A 23,431-nucleotide genomic window follows, 5' to 3' on the forward strand; every position below is an offset into this window, starting at 1 on the left:
GTAACCTAGTAGTTTTTATTAAGGTTTTATAAAGGGTGTGTATACTGTATATAGATGTTACAGGTATTGTTCTGACCTCACTAGAACACCTAGCCACCTTGTTAAAAGATGTCGATCTCTTTGTGTAACATCTTAGGCATTGGACTGGGCCCAGTGTTCGGGTGTATTCAGTGAAGTTGGTTGTTTTTGGATCGTGAAGATGACTTTGTCAGGTTTTCATGGCTCTCCCCAGGTTGGAGAAGGCCCAGGAGGAGAACCGCACAGTGGCGGTGGAGAAGCAGAACCTGGAGCAGAAGATGAGAGACGAGATCAGCGGGGCCAAGAAGGAGTCGTACCGTCTCCGCGAACTCCGCCAGGGGGCCGAGTGTGAGCTCAGCCGCCTCAAATACGCAGAGGAGGAGCTGGTGCAGGTAGGAACCATTGAGAGTGTGTCGCATGTCCTTAAGGTTGCAAAACTACCGGTCATTTACCAAAGTTACCAGAATGTTTACTAATTTTGGTAACTAACAGGTCATTTATGGAAACCGGTCATTTAATTTTGTAGTTTTTATTAGGATCCTCATTAGCTAACGCCATAATTAACAACACATGACAAACAACCACATTCAAGACTTCACAAACATTCAAAAGTAGACCATACAGATCATTAAAATACCTGACAGGAAACACATTTAAACTTCTTTAGGGATCAAATCCCGTTAGCGGATCGATTTGACAACATCCGGTGAAAATGCAGAGCGCGAAATTGAAAAAACAATATTAGAAATATTTAACTTTCATATATTCATACATTCACAAGTGCAATACACCAAATGAAAACTTAACTTCTTGTTAATCCAGCCACTGTTTCAAAAAGGCTTTACGGCAAAAGCAAACCATGCTATTATCTGAGGACAGCACCCCATCAAACAAACACATGACAATCATATTTCAACCCGCCAGGCGCGGCACAAAACTCAGAAATAACTATATAATTCATGCCTTACCTTTAAAGAGCTTCTTCTGTTGGCACTACAATATGTCCCATAAACATCACAAATGGATTGACCATATAACCAGACAGTACTATAAGTGTGATAGGACCAGGGATTGACCATATAACCAGACAGTACGCTAAATGTGATAGGACCAGGGATTGACTATATAACCAGACAGTACTCTAAGTGTGATAGGACCAGGGATTGACCATATAACCAGACAGTATGCTAAGTGTGATAGGACCAGGGATTGACCATATAACCAGACAGTACTCTAAGTGTGATAGGACCAAGGATTGACCATATAACCAGACAGTACGCTAAGTGTGATAGGACCAGGGATTGACCATATAACCAGACAGTACTATAAGTGTGATAGGACCAGGGATTGACCATATAACCAGACAGTACTCTAAGTGTGATAGGACCAGGGATTGACCATATAACCAGACAGTACTATAAGTGTGATAGGACCAGGGATTGACCATATAACCAGACAGTACTCTAAGCGTGATAGGACCAGGGATTGACCATATAACCAGACAGTACTCTAAGTGTGATAGGACCAGGGATTGACCATATAACTGGACAGTACTCTAAGTGTGATAGGACCAGGGGTTGACCATGTAACTGGACAGTACTCTAAGTGTGATAGGACCAGGGATTGACCATGTAACTGGACAGTACTCTAAGTGTGATAGGACCAGGGATTGACCATGTAACTGGACAGTACTCTAAGTGTGATAGGACCAGGGATTGACCTTATAACCAGACAGTACTATAAGTGTGATAGGACCAGGGATTGACCTTATAACCAGACAGTACTATAAGTGTGATAGGACCAGGGATTGACCATATAACCAGACAGTACTATAAGTGTGATAGGACCAGGGATTGACCTTATAACCAGACAGTACTATAAGTGTGATAGGACCAGGGATTGACCTTATAACCAGACAGTACTATTTAAAAAAAAAAAAATTATTTCACCTTTATTTAACCAGGTAGGCTAGTTGAGAACAAGTTCTCATTTGCAACTGCGACCTGGCCAAGATAAAGCATAGCAGTGTGAACAGACAACACAGAGTTACACATGGAGTAAACAATTAACAAGTCAATAACACAGTAGAAAAAAAAATGGGCAGTCTATGTACAATGTGTGCAAAAGGCATGAGGTAGGCAAATAATACAATTTTGCAGATTAACACTGGAGTGATAAATGATCAGATGGTCATGTACAGGTAGAGATATTGGTGTGCAAAAGAGCAGAAAAGTAATTTTTTTTTTTTTAAAACAGTATAAAAACAGTATGGGAATGAGGTAGGTGAAAATTGGTGGGCTATTTACCAATAGACTATGTACAGCTGCAGCGATCGGTTAGCTGCTCGGATAGCTGATGTTTGAAGTTGGTGAGGGAGATAAAAGTCTCCAACTTCAGCGATTTTTGCAGTTCGTTCCAGTCACGGGCAGCAGAGTACTGGAACGAAAGGCGGCCAAATGAGGTGTTGGCTTTAGGGATGATCAGTGAGATACACCTGCTGGAGCGCGTGCTACGGATGGGTGTTGCCATCGTGACCAGTGAACTGAGATAAGGCGGAGCTTTACCTAGCATGGACTTGTAGATGACCTGGAGCCAGTGGGTCTGGCGACGAATATGTAGCGAGGGCCAGCCGACTAGAGCATACAAGTCGCAGTGGTGGGTGGTATAAGGTGCTTTGGTGACAAAACGGATGGCACTGTGATAGACTGCATCCAGTTTGCTGAGTAGAGTGTTGGAAGCCATTTTGTAGATGACATCGCCGAAGTCGAGGATCGGTAGGATAGTCAGTTTTACTAGGGTAAGCTTGGCGGCGTGGGTGAAGGAGGCTTTGTTGCGGAATAGAAAGCCGACTCTTGATTTGATTTTCGATTGGAGATGTTTGATGTGAGTCTGGAAGGAGAGTTTGCAGTCTAGCCAGACACCTAGGTACTTATAGATGTCCACATATTCAAGGTCGGAACCATCCAGGGTGGTGATGCTAGTCGGGCATGCGGGTGCAGGCAGCGATCGGTTGAAAAGCATGCATTTGGTTTTACTCGCGTTTAAGAGCAGTTGGAGGCCACGGAAGGAGTGCTGTATGGCATTGAAGCTCGTTTGAGGTTAGATAGCACAGTGTCCAATGACGGGCCGAAAGTATATAGAATGGTGTCGTCTGCGTAGAGGTGGATCAGGGAATCGCCCGCAGCAAGAGCAACATCATTGATATATACAGAGAAAAGAGTCGGCCCGAGAATTGAACCCTGTGGCACCCCCATAGAGACTGCCAGAGGACCGGACAGCATGCCCTCCGATTTGACACACTGAACTCTGTCTGCAAAGTAATTGGTGAACCAGGCAAGGCAGTCATCCGAGAAACTGAGGCTATTGAGTCTGCCGATAAGAATATGGTGATTGACAGAGTCGAAAGCCTTGGCGAGGTCGATGAAGACGGCTGCACAGTACTGTCTTTTATCGATGGCGGTTATGATATCGTTTAGTACCTTGAGCGTGGCTGAGGTGCACCCGTGACCGGCTCGGAAACCAGATTGCACAGCGGAGAAGGTACGGTGGGATTCGAGATGGTCAGTGACCTGTTTGTTGACTTGGCTTTCAAGACCTTAGATAGGCAGGGCAGGATGGATATAGGTCTATAGCAGTTTGGGTCCAGGGTGTCTCCCCCTTTGAAGAGGGGGATGACTGCGGCAGCTTTCCAATCCTTGGGGATCTCAGACGATATGAAAGAGAGGTTGAACAGGCTGGTAATAGGGGTTGCTACAATGGCGGCAGATAGTTTCAGAAATAGAGGGTCCAGATTGTCAAGCCCAGCTGATTTGTACGGGTCTAGGTTTTGCAGCTCTTTCAGAACATCTGCTATCTGGATTTGGGTAAAGGAGAACCTGGAGAGGCTTGGGCGAGGAGCTGCGGGGGGGCGGAGCTGTTGGCCGAGGTTGGAGTAGCCAGGCGGAAGGCATGGCCAGCCGTTGAGAAGTGCTTATTGAAGCTTTCGATAATCGTGGATTTATCGGTGGAGACCGTGTTACCTAGCCTCAGTGCAGTGGGCAGCTGGGAGGAGGTGCTCTTGTTCTCCATGGACTTCACAGTGTCCCAGAACTTTTTGGAGTTGGAGCTACAGGAATCAAACTTCTGCCTGAAGAAGCTGGCCTTAGCTTTCCTGACTGACTGCGTGTATTGGTTCCTGACTTCCCTGAACAGTTGCATATCACGGGGGCTATTCGATGCTATTGCAGTCCGCCACAGGATGTTTTTGTGCTGGTCGAGGGCAGTCAGGTCTGGAGTGAACCAAGGGCTGTATCTGTTCTTAGTTCTGCATTTTTTAAACGGAGCATGCTTATCTAAAATGGTGAGGAAGTTACTTTTAAAGAATGACCAGGCATCCTCAACTGACGGGATGAGGTCAATGTCCTTCCAGGATACCCGGGCCAGGTCGATTAGAAAGGCCTGCTCACAGAAGTGTTTTAGGGAGCGTTTGACAGTGATGAGGGGTGGTCGTTTGACTGCGGCTCCGTGGCGGATACAGGCAATGAGGCAGTGATCGCTGAGATCCTGGTTGAAGACAGCGGAGGTGTATTTGGAGGGCCAGTTGGTCAGGATGACGTCTATGAGGGTGCCCTTGTTTACAGAGTTAGGGTTGTACCTGGTGGGTTCCTTGATGATTTGAGTGAGATTGAGGGCATCTAGCTTACATTGTAGGACTGCCGGGTGTTAAGCATATCCCAGTTTAGGTCACCTAACAGAACAAACTCTGAAGCTAGATGGGGGCGATCAATTCACAAATGGTGTCCAGGGCACAGCTGGGAGCTGAGGGTGGTCGGTAGCAGGCGGCAACAGTGAGAGACTTATTTCTGGAGAGGGTAATTTTCAAAATTAGTAGTTCGAACTGTTTGGGTATGGACCTGGAAAGTATGACATTACTTTGCAGGCTATCTCTGCAGTAGACTGCAACTCCGCCCCCTTTGGCAGTTCTATCTTGACGGAAGATGTTATAGTTGGGTATGGAAATCTCTGAATTTTTGGTGGCCTTCCTGAGCCAGGATTCAGACACGGCAAGGACATCAGGGTTAGCAGAGTGTGCTAAAGCAGTGAGTAAAACAAACTTGGGGAGGAGGCTTCTGATGTTGACATGCATAAAACCAAGGCTTTTTCGATCACAGAAGTCAACAAATGAGGGTACCTGGGGACATGCAGGGCCTGGGTTTACCTCCACATCACCCGCGGAACAGAGAAGGAGTAGTATGAGGGTGCGGCTAAAGGCTATCTAAACTGGTCGCCTAGAGCGTTGGGGGCAGAGGATAAGAGGAGCAGGTTTCTGGGCATGGTAGAATATATTCAGGGCATAATGCGCAGACAGGGGTATGGTGGGGTGCGGGTACAGCGGAGGTAGGCCCAGGCACTGGGTGATGATGAGAGAGGTTGTATCTCTGGACATGCTGGTTGTAATGGGTGAGGTCACCGCATGTGTGGGAGGTGGGACAAAGGAGGTAACAGGGGTATGCAGTGTGGGTCTAGGGGCTCCATTGTGAACTAAAACAATGATAACTAACCTGAACAACAGTATACAAGGCATATTGACATCTGAGAGAGACATACAGCGAGGCACACAGTAATCACAGGTGTTGAATTTGGAAAGCTAGCTAAAAACAGTAGGCGAGGCTAATCCGCTAGCACAACAAACAGCAGGTAAAATGGCGTTGACTAGGCAACGGGGCCGACAGGTAAGACAAACAAGCAGAAAGGAGTACCGTGATTAATGGACAGTCCAGCGTGCGTCAGCTATGTAGCCAAGAGATCAGTGTCCAGGGGGCAGCGGTGGATGGGCAGGGAGGCTGGGCTGGCGAGTGTTATCCAGGTTTTTTAAAAACTAACAATGACTAAATAGCTTGTAGCTAGTTAGCTGGTTAGCGTCTGGAGGTTCTTGAGTGTGTCATAAAAATAAGAGTAAAAGTAATAGCGATTCCGTATCACATTGGGTGAGGCAGGTTTCCGGAAGGTATAAACAAATTAAAAATCAAAAAGAGATAGAAAGTAAATGGGGTCAGAGAGTGATTGGGACGCGGTGGTTCAGACGGTTAGCAGGCCTGTGCTAACAGGCTAACAGTTCGTAGGCCCGAGCTAGACAAAGGTAGCAGTTAGCGGACCGGAGCTTGACAAGCTAGCCGTTAGCAGGCCGAATTAGCAAGCAGGGAGATAGCGAGGGCTAGAGAGTTAACCTTTGGGGGACGTCACGATGGGGTGAGTCTGTTTATTCCTCTTCATGCGGTGAGCTGGAGATACAGCGATTCAGAAAGCTCGCGGGCCTTGGCCAGCAGATGGATCTTTGGCGATGTCGCAGCGGAAAAGCCTGTTGAAACCCCCTCGGACGATTATGTCGGCGGACCAGTCGTGATGTATCGGCGGGGCTCCGTGTCGGCAGTAGAGGGTCCAGGCCAATTGGCAAAATAGGTATTGTTGGACCTCTTCGTTTAGTCGGGAGATGGGCTTAGCTCGAGGCTAGCTCCAGGCTAACAGGTGCTTGCTCTGGGACAGAGACGTTAGCCAGGAGTAGCCACTCGGATTGCAGCTAGCTAGTTGCGATGATCCGGTGTAAAGGTTCAGAGCTTGCGGTAGGAATCCGGAGATGTGGTAGAGAAAAAGCCGTCTGATATGCTTTGGGTAGATGTCGCGCTGGTGTCCTAGTTAGCGTTGAAGACCGCTAGCAGTGGCTAGCTACTAGCTAGTAGCTAGTTAGCTGGCTAGCTTCTGATGAGGGTTCCGATTCTAAAGTATAGAAAAAGCAGATCCGTACCACATTGGGTGATGCGGGTTGCAGGAGAGTATATTCAGCCTGTAGTTGGAAAGTGAGATTAAAATATGTACGAAATATATACAGAAAAAAAACGAGGAAAAACTATATTTACACTATACAGGACGGGACAAGACAAAACACACGTCCGACTGCTACGCCATCTTGGAACTGAGATCATAAGTGTGATAGGACAAGGGATTGACCATATAACCAGACAATACTATAAGTGTGATAGGACAAGGGATTGAATTACCTGATTCAGTGTGCTAGTGTGCTTACATACTCTGAACAATTTCTTGTAACAGAAATTCCCTTACCCATCTTAATAACAATCTGATCAATGTGTTCCCTTACCCATCTTAATAACAATCTGATCTATGTGTTCCCTTACCCATCTTAATAACATGATCAAAGTGTTCCCTTACCCATCTTAATAACAATCTGATCTATGTGTTCCCTTACCCATCTTAATAACAATCTGATCAATGTGTTCCCTTACCCATCTTAATAACAATCTGATCAATGTGTTCCCTTACCCATCTTAATAACAATCTGATCTATGTGTTCCCTTACCCATCTTAATAACAATCTGATCAATGATGTTTCCCTACCCATCTTAATAACATGATCTGTGTTCCCTTACCCATCTTAATAACAATCTGATCTACCCATCTTAATAACAATCTGTCTAATGTTCCCTTACCCATCTTAATAACAACATGATCTATGTGTTCCCTTACCCATCTTAATAACAATCTGATCAATGTGTTCCCTTACCCATCTTAATAACATGATCTGTGTTCCCTTACCCATCTTAATAACAATCTGATCTATGTGTTCCCTTACCCATCTTAATAACAATCTGATCTATGTGTTCCCTTACCCATCTTAATAACAATCTGATCAATGTGTTCCCTTACCCATCTTAATAACAATCTGATCTATGTGTTCCCTTACCCATCTTAATAACAATCTGATCTATGTGTTCCCTTACCCATCTTAATAACATGATCAATGTGTTCCCTTACCCATCTTAATAACAATCTGATCAATGTGTTCCCTTACCCATCTTAATAACAATCTGATCTATGTGTTCCCTTACCCATCTTAATAACATGATCTGTGTTCCCTTACCCATCTTAATAACAATCTGATCTATGTGTTCCCTTACCCATCTTAATAACAATCTGATCAATGTGTTCCCTTACCCATCTTAATAACAATCTGATCAATGTGTTCCCTTACCCATCTTAATAACAATCTGATCTATGTGTTCCCTTACCCATCTTAATAACAATCTGATCTATGTGTTCCCTTACCCATCTTAATAACAATCTGATCAATGTGTTCCCTTACCCATCTTAATAACATGATCAATGTGTTCCCTTACCCATCTTAATAACATGATCAATGTGTTCCCTTACCCATCTTAATAACAATCTGATCTATGTGTTCCCTTACCCATCTTAATAACATGATCTATGTGTTCCCTTACCCATCTTAATAACAATCTGATCTATGTGTTCCCTTACCCATCTTAATAACATGATCAATGTGTTCCCTTACCCATCTTAATAACAATCTGATCAATGTGTTCCCTTACCCATCTTAATAACAATCTGATCTATGTGTTCCCTTACCCATCTTAATAACATGATCAATGTGTTCCCTTACCCATCTTAATAACAATCTGATCTATGTGTTCCCTTACCCATCTTAATAACAACATGATCTATGTGTTCCCTTACCCATCTTAATAACAATCTGATCAATGTGTTCCCTTACCCATCTTAATAACATGATCAATGTGTTCCCTTACCCATCTTAATAACAATCTGATCTATGTGTTCCCTTACCCATCTTAATAACAATCTGATCTATGTGTTCCCTTACCCATCTTAATAACAATCTGATCTATGTGTTCCCTTACCCATCTTAATAACATGATCAATGTGTTCCCTTACCCATCTTAATAACAATCGGATCAATGTGTTCCCTTACCCATCTTAATAACAATCTGATCAATGTGTTCCCTTACCCATCTTAATAACAATCTGATCTATGTGTTCCCTTACCCATCTTAATAACATGATCAATGTGTTCCCTTACCCATCTTAATACCCATCTTAATAACAATCTGATCTATGTGTTCCCTTACCCATCTTAATAACATGATCTGTGTTCCCTTACCCATCTTAATAACAATCTGATCTATGTGTTCCCTTACCCATCTTAATAACAATCTGATCAATGTGTTCCCTTACCCATCTTAATAACAATCTGATCAATGTGTTCCCTTACCCATCTTAATAACAATCTGATCTATGTGTTCCCTTACCCATCTTAATAACATGATCAAAGTGTTCCCTTACCCATCTTAATAACAATCTGATCTATGTGTTCCCTTACCCATCTTAATAACATCTTAATAACAATCTGATCAATGTGTTCCCTTACCCATCTTAATAACAATCTGATCTATGTGTTCCCTTACCCATCTTAATAACAATCTGATCAATGTGTTCCCTTACCCATCTTAATAACATGATCAATGTGTTCCCTTACCCATCTTAATAACAATCTGATCTATGTGTTCCCTTACCCATCTTAATAACATGATCAATGTGTTCCCTTACCCATCTTAATAACATGATCAATGTGTTCCCTTACCCATCTTAATAACGTGATCAATGTGTTCCCTTACCCATCTTAATAACATGATCAATGTGTTCCCTTACCCATCTTAATAACAATCTGATCAATGTGTTCCCTTACCCATCTTAATAACAATCTGATCAATGTGTTCCCTTACCCATCTTAATAACAATCTGATCTATGTGTTCCCTTAATCTTAATAACAATCTGATCTATGTGTTCCCTTACCCATCTTAATAACAATCTGATCAATGTGTTCCCTTACCCATCTTAATAACATGATCAATGTGTTCCCATCTTACCCATCTTAATAACAATCTGATCTATGTGTTCCCTTACCCATCTTAATAACAATCTGATCAATGTGTTCCAATGTTACCCATCTTAATAACAATCTGATCAATGTGTTCCCTTACCCATCTTAATAACAATCTGATCTGTGTGTTCCCTTACCCATCTTAATAACAATCTGATCTATGTGTTCCCCATCTTACATGATCAATGTGTTCCCTTACCCATCTTAATAACAATCTGATCAATGTGTTCCCTTACCCATCTTAATAACATGATCTGTGTTCCCTTACCCATCTTAATAACAATCTGATCTATGTGTTCCCATTACCCATCTTAATAACAATCTGTGTTCCCTTATGTCTTAATAACCTGATCTTGTGTTCCCTTACCCATCTTAATAACAATCTGATCAATGTGTTCCCTTACCCATCTTAATAACAATCTGATCTATGTGTTCCCTTACCCATCTTAATAACAATCTGATCTATGTGTTCCCTTACCCATCTTAATAACAATCTGATCAATGTGTTCCCTTACCCATCTTAATAACATGATCAATGTGTTCCCTTACCCATCTTAATAACATGATCAATGTGTTCCCTTACCCATCTTAATAACAATCTGATCTATGTGTTCCCTTACCCATCTTAATAACATGATCTATGTGTTCCCTTACCCATCTTAATAACAATCTGATCTATGTGTTCCCTATGTCTTCCTTACCCATCTTAATAACATGATCAATGTGTTCCCATCTTACCCATCTTAATAACAATCTGATCAAATGTGTTCCCTTACCCATCTTAATAACAATCTGATCTATGTGTTCCCTTACCCATCTTAATAACATGATCAATGTGTTCCCTTACCCATCTTAATAACAATCTGATCTATGTGTTCCCTTACCCATCTTAATAACAACATGATCTATGTGTTCCTTACCCATCTTAATAACAATCTGATCAATGTGTTCCCTTACCCATCTTAATAACATGATCAATGTGTTCCTTACCCATCTTAATAACAATAACTGATCTATGTGTTCCCTTACCCATCTTAATAACAATCTGATCTATGTGTTCCCTTACCCATCTTAATAACAATCTGATCCCATCTTAATAACATGTTCCCTTACCCATCTTAATAACAATCTGATCAATGTGTTCCCTTACCCATCTTAATAACAATCGTGATCAATGTGTTCCCTTACCCATCTTAATAACAATCTTAATAACAATGATGTTTCCTTACCCATCTTAATAACAATCTGATCAATGTGTTCCCTTACCCATCTTAATAACAATCTGATCAATGTGTTCCCTTACCCATCTTAATAACAATCTGATCTATGTGTTCCCTTACCCATCTTAATAACAATCTGATCAATGTGTTCCCTTACCCATCTTAATAACCAATGTGTTCCTTATCTTAATAACATGATCAATGTGTTCCCTTACCCATCTTAATAACAATCTTATGATCTGATGTGTTCCCTTACCCATCTTAATAACATGATCAATGTGTTCCCTTACCCATCTTAATAACATGATCAATGTGTTCCCTTACCCATCTTAATAACAATGATCAATGTGTTCCTTACCCATCTTAATAACAATCCCCTTACCCATCTTAATAACAATCTGATCTTAATCTTAATAACATGATCAATGTGTTCCCTTACCCATCTTAATAACAATCTGATCTATGTGTTCCCTTACCCATCTTAACAATATCTATGTGTTTCAATCTTAATAACAATCTGATCAATGTGTTCCCATTACCCATCTTAATAACAATCTGATCTAATGTGTTCCCTTACCCATCTTAATAACAATCTGATCAATGTGTTCCTTACCCATCTTAATAACAATCTGATCAATGTGTTCCCCATTACCCATCTTAATAACAATCTGATCAATGTGTTCCCTTACCCATCTTAATAACATGATCTATGTGTTCCCTTACCCATCTTAATAACAATCAATGTGTTCCCTGATCTTAATGTGATCCCTTACCCATCTTAATAACAATCTGATCAATGTGTTCCTTACCCATCTTAATAACAATCTGATCAATGTGTTCCCTTACCCATCTAATAACCCATCTTAATAACAATGATCAATGTGTTCCCTTACCCATCTTAATAACATGATCTATGTGTTCCCTTACCCATCTTAATAACAATCTGATCTATGTGTTCCTTACCCATCTTAATAACAATGATCAATGATCTATGTCTTCCCTTACCCATCTTAATAACAACATGATCTATGTGTTCCCTTACCCATCTTAATAACAATCTGATCTATGTGTTCCCTTACCCATCTTAATAACAACATGATCAATGTGTTCCCTTACCCATCTTAATAACAATCTGATCAATGTGTTCCCTTACCCATCTTAATAACAATCTGATCTATGTGTTCCCTTACCCATCTTAATAACATGATCTATGTGTTCCCTTACCCATCTTAATAACATGATCTATGTGTTCCCTTACCCATCTTAATAACAATCTGATCTATGTGTTCCCTTACCCATCTTAATAACAATCTGATCAATGTGTTCCCTTACCCATCTTAATAACAACATGATCAATGTGTTCTCTTACCCATCTTAATAACAATCTGATCTATGTGTTCCCTTACCCATCTTAATAACATGATCAATGTGTTCCCTTACCCATCTTAATAACAACATGATCAATGTGTTCCCTTACCCATCTTAATAACAATCTGATCTATGTGTTCCCTTACCCATCTTAATAACATGATCTATGTGTTCCCTTACCCATCTTAATAACAACATGATCTATGTGTTCCCTTACCCATCTTAATAACATGATCAATGTGTTCCCTTACCCATCTTAATAACATGATCAATGTGTTCCCTTACCCATCTTAATAACAATCTGATCAATGTGTTCCCTTACCCATCTTAATAACAATCTGATCTATGTGTTCCCTTACCCATCTTAATAACAATCTGATCAATGTGTTCCCTTACCCATCTTAATAACATGATCTGTGTTCCCTTACCCATCTTAATAACATGATCTGTGTTCCCTTATCTTAATATGTGTTCCCTTACCCATCTTAATAACAATCTGATCAATGTGTTCCCTTACCCATCTTAATAACATGATCAATGTGTTCCCTTACCCATCTTAATAACAATCTGATCAATGTGTTCCCTTACCCATCTTAATAACAATCAATGTGTTCCCTTACCCATCTTAATAACAATCTGTCTTAATAACATGTTCCCTTACCCATCTTAATAACAATCTGATCAATGTGTTCCCTTACCCATCTTAATAACATGATCAATGTGTTCCCTTACCCATCTTAATAACATGATCAATGTGTTCCCTTACCCATCTTAATAACATGATCAATGTGTTCCCTTACCCATCTTAATAACATGATCAATGTGTTCCCTTACCCATCTTAATAACAACATGATCTTCCTTACCCATCTTAATGTGTTCCTTAACCCATCTTATCTTAAACAATCATGATCAATGTGTTCCTTATCTTAATAACAACATGATCAATGTGTTCCCTTACCCATCTTAATAACATGATCAATGTGTTCCCTTACCCATCTTAATAACAACATGATCTATGTGTTCCCTTACCCATCTTAATAACAATCAATGATCTATAACATGATGTGTTCCCTTACCCATCTTAATAACAATCTGATCTGTGTTCCCTTACCCATCTTAATAACAATCTGAAATAACATCCCATCTTAATAACAATGATCAATGTGTTCCCTTACCCATCTTAATAACAATCTGATCTATGTGTTCCCTTACCCATCTTAATAACAATCAATCTTAATAACAATGATCAATGTTTCCCTTACCCATCTTAATAACAATCTGATCAATGTCTTAATAACCTGATCTTCCCCATCTTAATAACCCAAATAACATGATCTATGTGTTCCTTACCCATCTTAATAACAATCTGATCAATGTGTTTACCCATCTTAATAACATCTTAATAACATCTTAATCAATGTGATCAATGTGTTCTCTTACCCATCTTAATAACAATCTGATCATGTGTTCCCTTACCCATCTTAATAACATGATCAATGTGTTCCTTACCCATCTTAATAACAATCTGATCTATGTGTTCCCTTACCCATCTTAATAACATGATCTGATAATCTTAATAACAAATCATGAATAACATGATCAATGTGTTCCCTTACCCATCTTAATAACATCATGATCAATGTGTTCCTTACCCATCTTAATAACAATCTGATCAATGTGTTCCCTTACCCATCTTAATAACAATCTGATCTATGTGTTCCCTTACCCATCTTAATTGTGTTCCCTTACCCATCTTAATAACAATCTGATCAATGTGTTCCCTTACCATCTTAATAACAATCAATGTGTTCCCTTACCCATCTTAATAACAATCTGATCAATGTGTTCCCTTACCCATCTTAATAACAATGATCAATGTGTTCCTTACCCATCTTAATAACATGATCTGTGTTCCCTTACCCATCTTAATAACAATCTGATCAATGTGTTCCCTTACCCATCTTAATAACAATCTGATCAATGTGTTCCCTTACCCATCTTAATAACATGATCTGTGTTCCCTTACCCATCTTAATAACATGATCTGTGTTCCCTTACCCATCTTAATAACATGATCAATGTGTTCCCTTACCCATCTTAATAACATGATCAATGTATTCCCTTACCCATCTTAATAACATGATCAATGTGTTCCCTTACCCATCTTAATAACAATCTGATCAATGTGTTCATGATCTTACCCATCTTAATAACAATCTGATCTATGTGTTCCAATCTGATCAATTACCCATCTTAATAACAATCTGATCAATGTTCCTTACCCATCTTAATAACATGATCAATGTATTCCCTTACCCATCTTAATAACATGATCTGTGTTCCCTTACCCATCTTAATAACATGATCTGTGTTCCCTTACCCATCTTAATAACATGATCAATGTGTTCCCTTACCCATCTTAATAACATGATCAATGTATTCCCTTACCCATCTTAATAACATGATCAATGTATTCCCTTACCCATCTTAATAACATGATCAATGTGTTCCCTTACCCATCTTAATAACAATCTGATCAATGTATTCCCTTACCCATCTTAATAACATGATCAATGTGTTCCCTTACCCATCTTAATAACATGATCTATGTGTTCCCTTACCCATCTTAATAACAATCTGATCAATGTGTTCCCTTACCCATCTTTATAACATGATCAATGTGTTCCCTTACCCATCTTAATAACATGATCTATGTGTTCCCTTACCCATCTTAATAACAATCTGATCTATGTGTTCCCTTACCCATCTTAATAACAATCTGATCAATGTGTTCCCTTACCCATCTTAATAACAATCTGATCTATGTGTTCCCTTACCCATCTTAATAACATGATCTATGTATTCCCTTACCCATCTTAATAACATGATCAATGTGTTCCCTTACCCATCTTAATAACAATCTGATCAATGTGTTCCCTTACCCATCTTAATAACAATCTGATCTTATGTCTATGTTCCCTTACCCATCTTAATAACAATCTGATCTATGTGTTCCCTTACCCATCTTAATAACATGATCAATGTGTTCCTTACCCATCTTAATAACAATCTGATCTATGTGTTCCTTACCCATCTTAATAACAATCTGATCTATGTGTTCCCTTACCCATCTTAATAACATGATCAATGTGTTCCTTACCCATCTTAATAACAATCTGATCTTAATAACAATTCCCTTACCCATCTTAATAACATGATCTATGAGTTCCCTTACCCATCTTAATAACATGATCTATGTGTTCCCTTACCCATCTTAATAACATGATCAATGTGTTCCCTTACCCATCTTAATAACATGATCAATGTGTTCCCTTACCCATCTTAATAACAATCTGATCAATGTGTTCCCTTACCCATCTTAATAACAATCTGATCTATGTGTTCCCTTACCCATCTTAATAACAATCTGATCTATGTGTTCCCTTACCCATCTTAATAACATGATCAATGTGTTCCCTTACCCATCTTAATAACATGATCAATGTGTTCCCTTACCCATCTTAATAACATGATCAATGTGTTCCCTTACCCATCTTAATAACATGATCAATGTGTTCCCTTACCCATCTTAATAACATGATCAATGTGTTCCCTTACCCATCTTAATAACATGATCAATGTGTTCCCTTACCCATCTTAATAACATGATCAATGTGTTCCCTTACCCATCTTAATAACAACATGATCTATGTGTTCTGACCGTGATAAAGCTGCGTCCAACATGACCCTCAATAGTTTTTTTCTTCTTCTCATATTCCTTTAAATCTTTTAATCTCATCCACAAACGATTCCTGATTGAACCCACTGTCGGGCCAGCCTTTTGGTATTTTAGTTTTCCTAGTGAATGCAACCAGGTTATGATCACTGCAACCTAGTGTCACTGATACAGCTTTAGAACACTGTTCAGCCATGGTGGTAAAGATGTGATACATACGAGTAGATGATGTGATACCGGACCTATCAGTGAACGTTCTGGTTGGTGATGTCATAACTTAGGTCAGGTTACATTCATTGGAAATAGAAATGACTTTCTATTTGGACAGTTTGTATTCAAAAAATCACTATTCATATCTCACAAAAAAAAATTATTTCCCTATTTTCATCAGATAACTTATCCAACATTTCGCAAATTACATCAAGTTATTTCACATCAGCACTAGGTGACCTATAGCAGCAACCAACTAGTATAGGTTTCAAATGTGGTAAATGCACCTGTACCCATAGTGCCTCTAATCCATTCAACATTAAGTCCTGACGTTGTTTTGCTGGAATATGACTCTGGATGTAAACTGCAACTCAACCTCCATATCTATTTCTGTCCCTCCTGAACATATTGTCTCCATGTATAGAGATCTCAGCATCCTCAATAGAAGAGTCCAAGTGAGTCTCTCATATTGCCAATACATGAATATTGTTTGACTGCACTAGACAGCATATTTCATGAATTTTGTTCCTTAAACTGAATATATTCAAGTGAGCAATTAACAGACCTTTCTTTGGTATATTTACAGTATTTATATGTCCAAACATGAATCAGTTGTTGGAATCTGAGAGAGAGAGATACTCAGTGTGTGTATGTGGGTAATGTATACTTGAATAACCAATTTTTCTTATTTTTTCATATAAAATATTCATTTTGGTAAAAATCTGTGTCAATATTGTCCACAAGTTTTAGTGGATAGACCGTTTGGTGAAAGAGAAAACAGCCTAATTTAATGAAAAAAGCATCTCATCAACATTTAGAAAGCTTTTAGAAAAGCTTTTTATCAGACACAACAATATGGAGTGGATTTCTGGTTAGTTACGCGATGACATCACGTCCCCTGAGTACCTTCAAAATTATTTGGCAAAAAAATAATTTATTCGAAGAACCGTATTTTTCATCATAATTTGTCGCAAAAACAGAAAGTTCGACAAAAATAATAATCCATCCCTGCCGAACAGCATTTAATTTAAAAATGTATTGTTATTTAGAGCATTTCTTCTATCTGTCGTTTCCATTACACATGTCACAGTGCTTTTCTTTTGAGATATTGCTTTTGTCAATGAAAACCTGCCTAATTACATAATTAGCGATTAACTCTGCTACTCTTCCAACTATAGACTACTTCTGACCCCAGTTTAGCCCCAAAACACTGACAACAAAAACATATAGACATTAGTCAAATAAGTGTAAACTATAGACTACTTCTGCCCCCAGTTTAGCCCCAAAACATTGACAACAAAAACATATAGACATTAGTCAAATAAGTGTAAAGAATATAAAGTATACATCATGCTGAAACACTCATATTAAACATCAAGGGTATTCACTAAGTTGATGTTTATATTTAAGATCATGTTTTACAGCTTTGCCAATCTATTTTTCATATTTAAAACAGCTTGTTTTATTATTTGATCTTTTACATGTTATGAAAGTGACCTAAAAATCCTTAAGTTTCCGTACATCTGCTAGTTTACTGGCACATTTTCTCACCGGGTAAAATTCCCTCCCTTTGAAACGCTCAAACAGAATACTGTCCACCCGTGTCACGTGAAATACTGTCCCCCTGTGTTGCGTCAAATCCTGTCTCTCTGTGTCACGTGAAATACTGTCCCCCTGTGTTGCGTCAAATCCTGTCTCTCTGTGTCACGTGAAATACTGTCCCCGTGTGTTGCGTCAAATCCCCTCTCTCTGTGTCACGTGAAATACTGTCCCCCTGTGTTGCATCAAATCCTGTCTCTCTGTGTCACGTGAAATACTGTCCCCCTGTGTTGCGTCAAATCCTTTTTCTCTGTGTCACGTGAAATACTGTCCTCCTGTGTTGCGTCAAATCCTGTCTCTCTGTGTCACGTGAAATACTGTCCCCCTGTGTTGCGTCAAATCCTGTCTCTCTGTGTCGCGTCAAATCCTGTCTCTCTGTGTCACGTGAAATACTGTCCCCCTGTGTTGCGTCAAATCCTGTCTCTCTGTGTCACGTGAAATACTGTCCCCCTGTGTTGCGTCAAATCCTGTCTCTCTGTGTCACGTGAAATACTGTCCCCCTGTGTTGCGTCAAATCCCGTCTCTCTGTGTCACGTGAAATACTTCCCCCTAGTGGCGCATACAGTACAATGCAATCCCAATTACCATATGAATGCAGTGTGGAATTCAGAGCTTATGCTTACCACACAGAATACTATTCCTCTGTGTATACTGGTATTCCACAGTAAAGCGTTTGACATTGTTCCCGTGCACATTGCATAGTACCATCCCCTTACATACAGTAACAGTACTGCCCCCACTTTTATGCCCTGATACCGTTTTAATTCATACGCGTGCGACGCCTAAATGTGTCCCCCGCCCCCTCCTGTCTCCAGGTTCGTATGGCCCTGAAGCGAGCAGAGAAGGAGATGCAGACGGAGTGGTCGGTGCCCGACGCCCTACAGATGTGGCTACAACTCACCCACGAGGTGGAAGTCCAATACTACAACATCAAGAAACACAGTGCGGAGCTACAGCTCACGGTCGCTAAGGAAGAGGTAACTTCCTAGAGAACAAATGACATCGCTAAGACATCACTTCCTTTGAGAGAGTTTTTCTAAGTAGGAGCAGACTTTAGGGGGATTTTGGTTCAAACTTCACTGGGTTCTGAATTTGTAAACTAGTTGAGTGTTCAATTCTGAGGTGCAATTTGGAACAAGCGTTGCCCTTGTATAATTGAAAACTTACTCGCACGTAAGCACACACACAAGCACGCACACAGATACACGGACAGGCAAACGCGCCCACACACACACACACACACACACACACACACACACACAGAAACAAAATTAGTTTTTTTTTTCCTAATGAGTTTTTTTAATGACACAGCTAAATGACTTTTTAATTGCATTGTTTGTTTTTGCCTTTGCAGCGAGACTGACTCATCAGGCAATTTCAGAAGTCAATTAAATGTGGCGCTGTGATAGCACAAACCAGGAGACACGGCAATATGTTGCTCTCATTAAAGTAGATGTGTCCCAATTTGAGGACTTATTGATAAAACTAGTCTCTGTAGTAAATTGTATTGTATATCAGTCTGGACACCAGTCTGTTTCTGCTCTAGCCAACAGATTGTGGTCTTGGCAAGAGATGTACAGTACCTTCAGAAAGAATTCATACCCCATTACTTATTTCACATTATGTTGTGTTACTGCCTGAATTTTAAAAATGGATTACATTGACTTTGTATCTCACCCATCTACACACACAATACCCCATGACAAAGTAAAAACATGTTTTTAGAAATGTTTGCAAACATATTGAAATACAGAAATACAGTATCTCATTTACATAAGTATTCACACTTCTGAGTCAATACATGTTAGAATCACCTTTGGCAGCGATTACAGCTGTGAGTCTTTCTGGGTAATTCTTGAAGAGCTTTGCGCACATGTATAAAAAATTATTCAAGCTCTGTTGAGTTGGTTGTTGATCATTGCTAGCCAGTCATTTTCAAGTCAAGCCGATTTAAGACAAAACCGTAACTGGGCCACACAGGAACATTCAATGTTGTCTTGGTATGGAACTCCAGTGTATAGTTGGCCTGGTGTTTCAGGTTATCATCCTGCTTGAAGGTCAATTTGTCTCTGTCTGAAAGCAGACTGATCCAGGTTTTCCTCTAGGACTGTGCTTAGCTCTATTCTGTTTCTTTTTATCCTAGAAAAACTCCCTACACCTTGCCGATGACAAGCATACACATAACTTGATGCAGCTACCACCATGCTTGAAAATATGAATAATGGTACTCAGTGATGTGTTGTGTTGGATTTACCCCAATACATAGCACTTTGTATTCAGGATATAAAGTAAATTTCTTTGCCACATTTTTAGCAGTTTTGATTCAATGTTTTGGAATATTTGTTTTCTGTACAGGCTTCCATCTTTTCACTCTGTCATTTAGGATAGAATTCTGGAGTAACTACAATGTCGGTGATCCATCCTCGGTTTTCTCCTATCACAGCCATTAAACTCTAACTGTTTTAAAGTCACCATTGGCCTCATGGTGAAATCCCTGAGCGGTTTCCTTCCTCTCCGGCAACTGAGTTAAGAAGGACGCCTGTACCTTGTAGTGACTGGGTGTATTAATACACCATCCAGTGTTGTTAATACCTTCACCATGCTCAAAGGGATATTCAATGTCTGCTTTTTTAAATGTTTTACTCATCTACCAATAGGTGTCCTTCTTTGCGAGGCTTTGGAAAACCTCCTTAGTCTTTGTGGTTAAATCTGTTTGAAGTTCACTGCTCGTCTGAGGGACCTTGCAGATACTGTAATTGTATATGTGGGGAACAGAGATGAGGTAATCATTCAAAAAACATGTAAAACACTTTTATTGCACACAGAGTGAGTTCATGCAACTTATTTGACTTGTTAAAAACATTTTTACACCTGAACTTATTTAGGTTTACCATAACGAAGGGGTTGAATACTTATTGACTCAAGACATTTTCTAGGGTGGCAGGGTAGCCTAGTGGTTAGAGCGTTTGACTAGTAAAATAAAGGTAAAATAAAAAAAACATTTCAGCTTTTTAATTTTTTTTTAATGAATTTGTAAAAAGGTCTAAAAACATCATTCCACTTTGACATTTTTCCTATGTTGGCCATTTGACAAACATCTCAGTTGAATCCATTTTAAATTCAGGCTGCAACGCGACAAAATGTGTAAAAAGTCAAGGGGTGTGAAGACTTTCTGAAGGCGCTGTAGGAATGTATTCATGAACAGCTGCTACAATGGGCCGATTTTTGACACGAATATGCATTGTAGCAGAGAATGGAAATATTGAATGATAGTGGGGATCAGCCATATATTTTAATTTGACCTTTATTTAACTAGGCAAGTCAGTTAAGAACAAATTCTTATTTCAATGGCGGCCTGGGAACAGTGGGTTAATTGCCTGTTCAGGGGCAGAACGACAGATTTGTACCTTGTCAGCTCGGGGATTTGAACTTTCAACCTTTCGGTTACTAGTCCAACGCTCTAACCACTAGGCTACCCTGCCGCCCCATATAGTGTTGTTAGGTTCTCATTCAGAGTGAAAACTCAACCGACAATATGAAAGCTTCACCAAGTTTATTCTTCCCAGAGAATCAATACAGCTGCATTAGACACATTTTCACACAAGGACTGATATTTAACCCTTCCTCCTAGGCTGAGTCTCCTCCTACCCATCTGTACAAACACTGATATTTAACCCTTCCTCCTAGGCTGAGTCTCCTCCTACACATCTGTACAAACACTGATATTTAACCCTTCCTCCTAGGCTGAGTCTCCTCCTACCCATCTGTACAAACACTGATATTTAACCCTTCCTCCTAGGCTGAGTCTCCTCCCACCCATCTGTACAAGCACTGATATTTAACCCTTCCTCCTAGGCTGAGTCTCCTCCTACCCATCTGTACAAGCACTGATATTTAACCCTTCCTCCTAGGCTGAGTCTCCTCCTACCCATCTGTACAAACACTGATATTTAACCCTTCCTCCTAGGCTGAGTCTCCTCCTACCCATCTGTACAAGCACTGATATTTAACCCTTCCTCCTAGGCTGAGTCTCCTCCTACCCATCTGTACAAACACTGATATTTAACCCTTCCTCCTAGGCTGAGTCTCCTCCTACCCATCTGTACAAGCACTGATATTTAACCCTTCCTCCTAGGCTGAGTCTCCTCCTACCCATCTGTACAAACACTGATATTTAACCCTTCCTCCTAGGCTGAGTTTCCTCCTACCCATCTGTACAAGCACTGATATTTAACCCTTCCTCCTAGGCTGAGTCTCCTCCTACACATCTGTACAAGCACTGATATTTAACCCTTCCTCCTAGGCTGAGTTTCCTCCTACCCATCTGTACAAGCACTGATATTTAACCCTTCCTCCTAGGCTGAGTCTCCTCCTACACATCTGTACAGACATTGTATCTTTACTGCTAGGCTGAGTCTCCTCCTACCCATCTGTACAAACACTGATATTTAACCCTTCCTCCTAGGCTGAGTTTCCTCCTACCCATCTGTACAAGCACTGATATTTAACCCTTCCTCCTAGGCTGAGTCTCCTCCTACCCATCTGTACAAACATTGTATCTTTACTGCTAGGCTGAGTCTCCTCCTACACATCTGTACAAACATTGTATCTTTACTGCTAGGCTGAGTCTCCTACCCATCTGTACAAACATTGTATCTTTACTGCTAGGCTGAGTCTCCTCCTACACATCTGTACAAACATTGTATCTTTACTGCTAGGCTGAGTCTCCTCCTACACATCTGTACAAACATTGTATCTTTACTGCTAGGCTGAGTCTCCTCCTACACATCTGTACAAACACTGATATTTAACCCTTCCTCCTAGGCTGAGTCTCCTCCTACACATCTGTACAAACACTGATATTTAACCCTTCCTCCTAGGCTGAGTCTCCTCCTACCCATCTGTACAAACATTGTATCTTTACTGCTAGGCAGGACACAAAGTGATACGGGCCATAAACTTTAATTTCTCCCTTAACCTGACCTGACCTGATCTTGATGCCCCTTCATCACTAATCCATGTCTCTCTCCCCTTATCAATGCCTGCCATATGTGATCACTTCCCTGCACTCAATATTTCAATAGGATACCTGAAGTAATGTAAAGGTTATACATGACCCTCTCTCCCTCAGTGACATGAATAAGTATGTTTCATCTTCTCAAAACCCAACGGTGTCTTATGTCTTTGTGTCAGGCAGAGAAAATCAAGAGGAAGAGGAGTAGTGTGTTTGGGACCCTTCACGTCGCTCACAGCTCGTCACTGGACGAGGTGGACCACAAGATCCTAGAGGCCAAGTAAGACAAGACGCGTGCTCACCATTCATTTACTCCGCTGTCACGGTGCGGTGCATTGTCACCCTGATCTGTATGTCTTTGTCCATTGAGCTGAATTGATGTGAGACGGCTGATGTGGAAAGGCTTGGGGATTTATGCCAGGTCTATTGCTTACTGACTGAGGCTAGCAGGATCCCCACATAGGTCAAACTCTACCTATCGGGTATAAATACCTATTAGAGTAACTTGTTGTC

General features: G+C 40.3%; 1 protein-coding gene across 2 annotated transcripts in view; it reads left to right on the top strand.

Annotated features, from left to right (window-relative positions):
* LOC115127583 (stromal interaction molecule 2-like) overlaps window positions 1–23,431 on the top strand; it is a 113,163-nt gene that overhangs the window by 83,402 nt on the left and 6,330 nt on the right. For both annotated transcript variants that reach the window (XM_065021957.1, XM_065021958.1), the window contains exons 7-9: window positions 233–410; window positions 18,720–18,881; window positions 23,098–23,198. In XM_065021957.1, coding sequence (XP_064878029.1) covers window positions 233–410; window positions 18,720–18,881; window positions 23,098–23,198 — 441 coding nt within the window. The remainder of the gene's footprint in view (window positions 1–232; window positions 411–18,719; window positions 18,882–23,097; window positions 23,199–23,431) is intronic.

This window comes from Oncorhynchus nerka, linkage group LG8 (genome assembly GCF_034236695.1).
Source record: "Oncorhynchus nerka isolate Pitt River linkage group LG8, Oner_Uvic_2.0, whole genome shotgun sequence".
NCBI lineage: Eukaryota > Metazoa > Chordata > Actinopteri > Salmoniformes > Salmonidae > Oncorhynchus > Oncorhynchus nerka.